The sequence below is a fragment of the Macrobrachium nipponense genome, chromosome 2, assembly GCF_015104395.2.
Source record: "Macrobrachium nipponense isolate FS-2020 chromosome 2, ASM1510439v2, whole genome shotgun sequence".
Classification (NCBI taxonomy): domain Eukaryota; kingdom Metazoa; phylum Arthropoda; class Malacostraca; order Decapoda; family Palaemonidae; genus Macrobrachium; species Macrobrachium nipponense.
The window spans coordinates 25,070,269-25,072,762 of record NC_087201.1 but is presented as its reverse complement, the minus strand read 5'-3'; the positions used below and the strand labels follow the sequence as shown (position 1 = coordinate 25,072,762).

The following is a 2,494-nucleotide window of genomic DNA, read 5'->3' as shown; positions in this document are numbered from 1 at the left end:
GGCGCAGTGATACCATGCGAAAACACCACAGGCGGATGGACAGATGAAAGAAAACAGAGTATAGTTATTATATCACTGATATGGGAGACCAAATCCCTTACCTAGATCTGCAGTCGTTGACATCTCCTTGCTTATGGCAATGGAATTGTGCCAATGCACTTCACGGTAAGAAATCCCTAAAAGGAAATGCGTCACAAAGCACTAAGTCTACAGTGGTTCTTAACCTGGGGGGCGCGCCCCCCTAGGGGGTCGTCAGTGATTTCCAGGGGGGCACGAGCCTCAGGTAAGAAGTTTTTCCATTTATGAGTTATTTTCATGACAAGAGCATGGAATCTGACCATGAAGCCTTGCTTTTTCACACGAACGTACGATGGCTATCAAAAGGGAACATGCTTGGACGGCTTTATGAGCTACGAGAAGAAGTAGCAATATTTTTAGATTCACAGCAGAAGGCAGACTTTCATGACAATTTCCAATCTGAAGGCTTTCAGATAACTCTAGCTTACCTGGTGGACATTTTTGAAGCATTGAATGCTGTGAACCTTAAACTACAAGGGAAAAGCATCAACATCATCTCGCACCATGACACCATTCGAGCCTTCATGGCCAAACTCGACCTCTGGAAATGTCGGGTTCAGCAGGGAAATGCAGCCAGTTTTAGGAACTTGGATTCTGTTCTCGCTGACAGTAACCTCGACTCTGACTTAAAGCAACAAATAATCACTCATCTAAGTGACTTGAAAGTAGAATTCATCAGATATTTCCCAGATATAGATGGCAAGCGTGAAGCCTGGAAATTCATCAGGAACCCATTTCAATGTGAAGTACCTGATGTTGCTGATGAAGTCCAAGAAGAGTTACTAAAATTGAAGTTCAACTCTACAGCTAAAGAAGACTTCAAAGGTATGGATTTGGAGACGTTCTGGGTCAAATACCTTCCTGTTTACCCCCTGATCTCACATCAGGCTCTTCGGATTCTAACAATGTTTGGATCCACATATCTATGTGAAACTGCGTTTTCCACGCTCTTTGCTATCAAAACCAAGTACAGAAACCACCTGAGCGTTGAAGGGGACCTACGTTGTGCACTCTCAAGCATTCGACCACGTATTCAAGATCTGGTAGCTAAGAAGCAGTGTCAAATATCTCACTAATGTAATTCATGCTTAGTAAATTGACTAAAAAGCCATTTTTATTCATTTTCTTTTTGCATCTGGGAGTGAAATTTGTCTCTAGATGCAAGGGGGGCGTGGAGGGAAAGAGCTGTTCCTAGAGGGGGCGTGATAGTAAAAAGGTTAAGAACCACTGCACTAAGACATAGCTGGGGCCAGAACCCACACTCGCAGATAGAGATGTTTATTGGTAAACCAGACATTCAGTTAGGAACTGTTACCTACACTTATATCAATTTTAGTTCCGAAAATATATATTAAAGATATTTAAAGTAATAGAAAATATTATATGTATACTAGTGGGCATGATGCATGTATGATACGACTATGATGAGTTAAAAATATCGAGATATTTACTTTGATTTGATATTTTCTTTAGAGAACGAATCAGCTATTATCGTAGAAAATGGGTATTTTTAATAGGACACAAAATAAATTTCTCGCTTTCTACTATCCAGAATTGCCAAGTCATACAGACATTGTGGGACAATTTGTAGATCAATCTCACTCACAGGGCGATGTCGAGATACATAGATACACATTTGATCTGGTATGATAATTTTGTTTAGAGAAAGAGCCAGTTTTTATTGTAGAACATCTGTATTTGAGCAGGAAAGTAAAGTAAATGTCTCACTTCCGCCTACGAAGTCATACAAGGATTTTGTGATAATTTCTTTTCGCTCAATGCGGTGAAAAAATATGTAAAAAATCCAACAAAAACAATATACTTTTTTTTATAATACTTTTAAGGAGGTGTTTATTTAGACATTAACTAGACCAAACCCGTCAATAAGTAAAACTCAACGGTCAGCGCCCCCCTACAGACACCAGACAACATTTTCTAGTTTTCTATCCAAGGGACATAAACCTTTGGAGATATGTCGGTCGCTTTTAGACTTGTACCGAGTTAGTAAGAATGCCAAGATATTGATAACCTTAAAATTCTGTTCGATGATACCGATATTGTTTTAATGGCATGATGCGGAACTTCTGGCATAAAATGCCTTTTTCCTATCACACTCTTTTATTTTTTTGCTTTGTGGCTCGTGGGGAAAACCCTTTATGATACATTACACCTTAGGTATTCTGCAATAAGCTAGGAAACATCTACGCCATCCTCGTAGATAGGCAGTGCGGCTGCCAAGGTTGTTATTTTTATGCCTCTGAATTGGTTTCACATTTATAACGTCTTGATGTTTTGCTTGAAAAAGTCAAACTGGAGGTTTTGGATGACGGAATGATACAATATTTAATTGTCAGTATCTTACTGGTCAGACATAGAGGCAATTTTGAATGCCTTTACTCTTTCTGGAAAATTCTTA

General features: G+C 39.2%; 1 protein-coding gene across 1 annotated transcript; it reads left to right on the top strand.

Annotated features, from left to right (window-relative positions):
- The first annotated feature begins 389 nt into the window (after positions 1–389).
- On the top strand, positions 390–1,154 carry LOC135221142 (zinc finger BED domain-containing protein 5-like). Its single transcript, XM_064258967.1, has one exon. The coding sequence runs from the start codon at positions 390–392 to the stop codon at positions 1,152–1,154; it is 765 nt and encodes a 254-aa protein (XP_064115037.1).
- The last annotated feature ends 1,340 nt before the right edge of the window (positions 1,155–2,494 follow it).

Excerpts from the sequence above, each read along its gene's own strand:
- LOC135221142 (XM_064258967.1), top strand. The coding sequence starts at position 390 with ATGCTTGGACGGCTTTATGAGCTACGAGAAGAAGTAGCAATATTTTTA.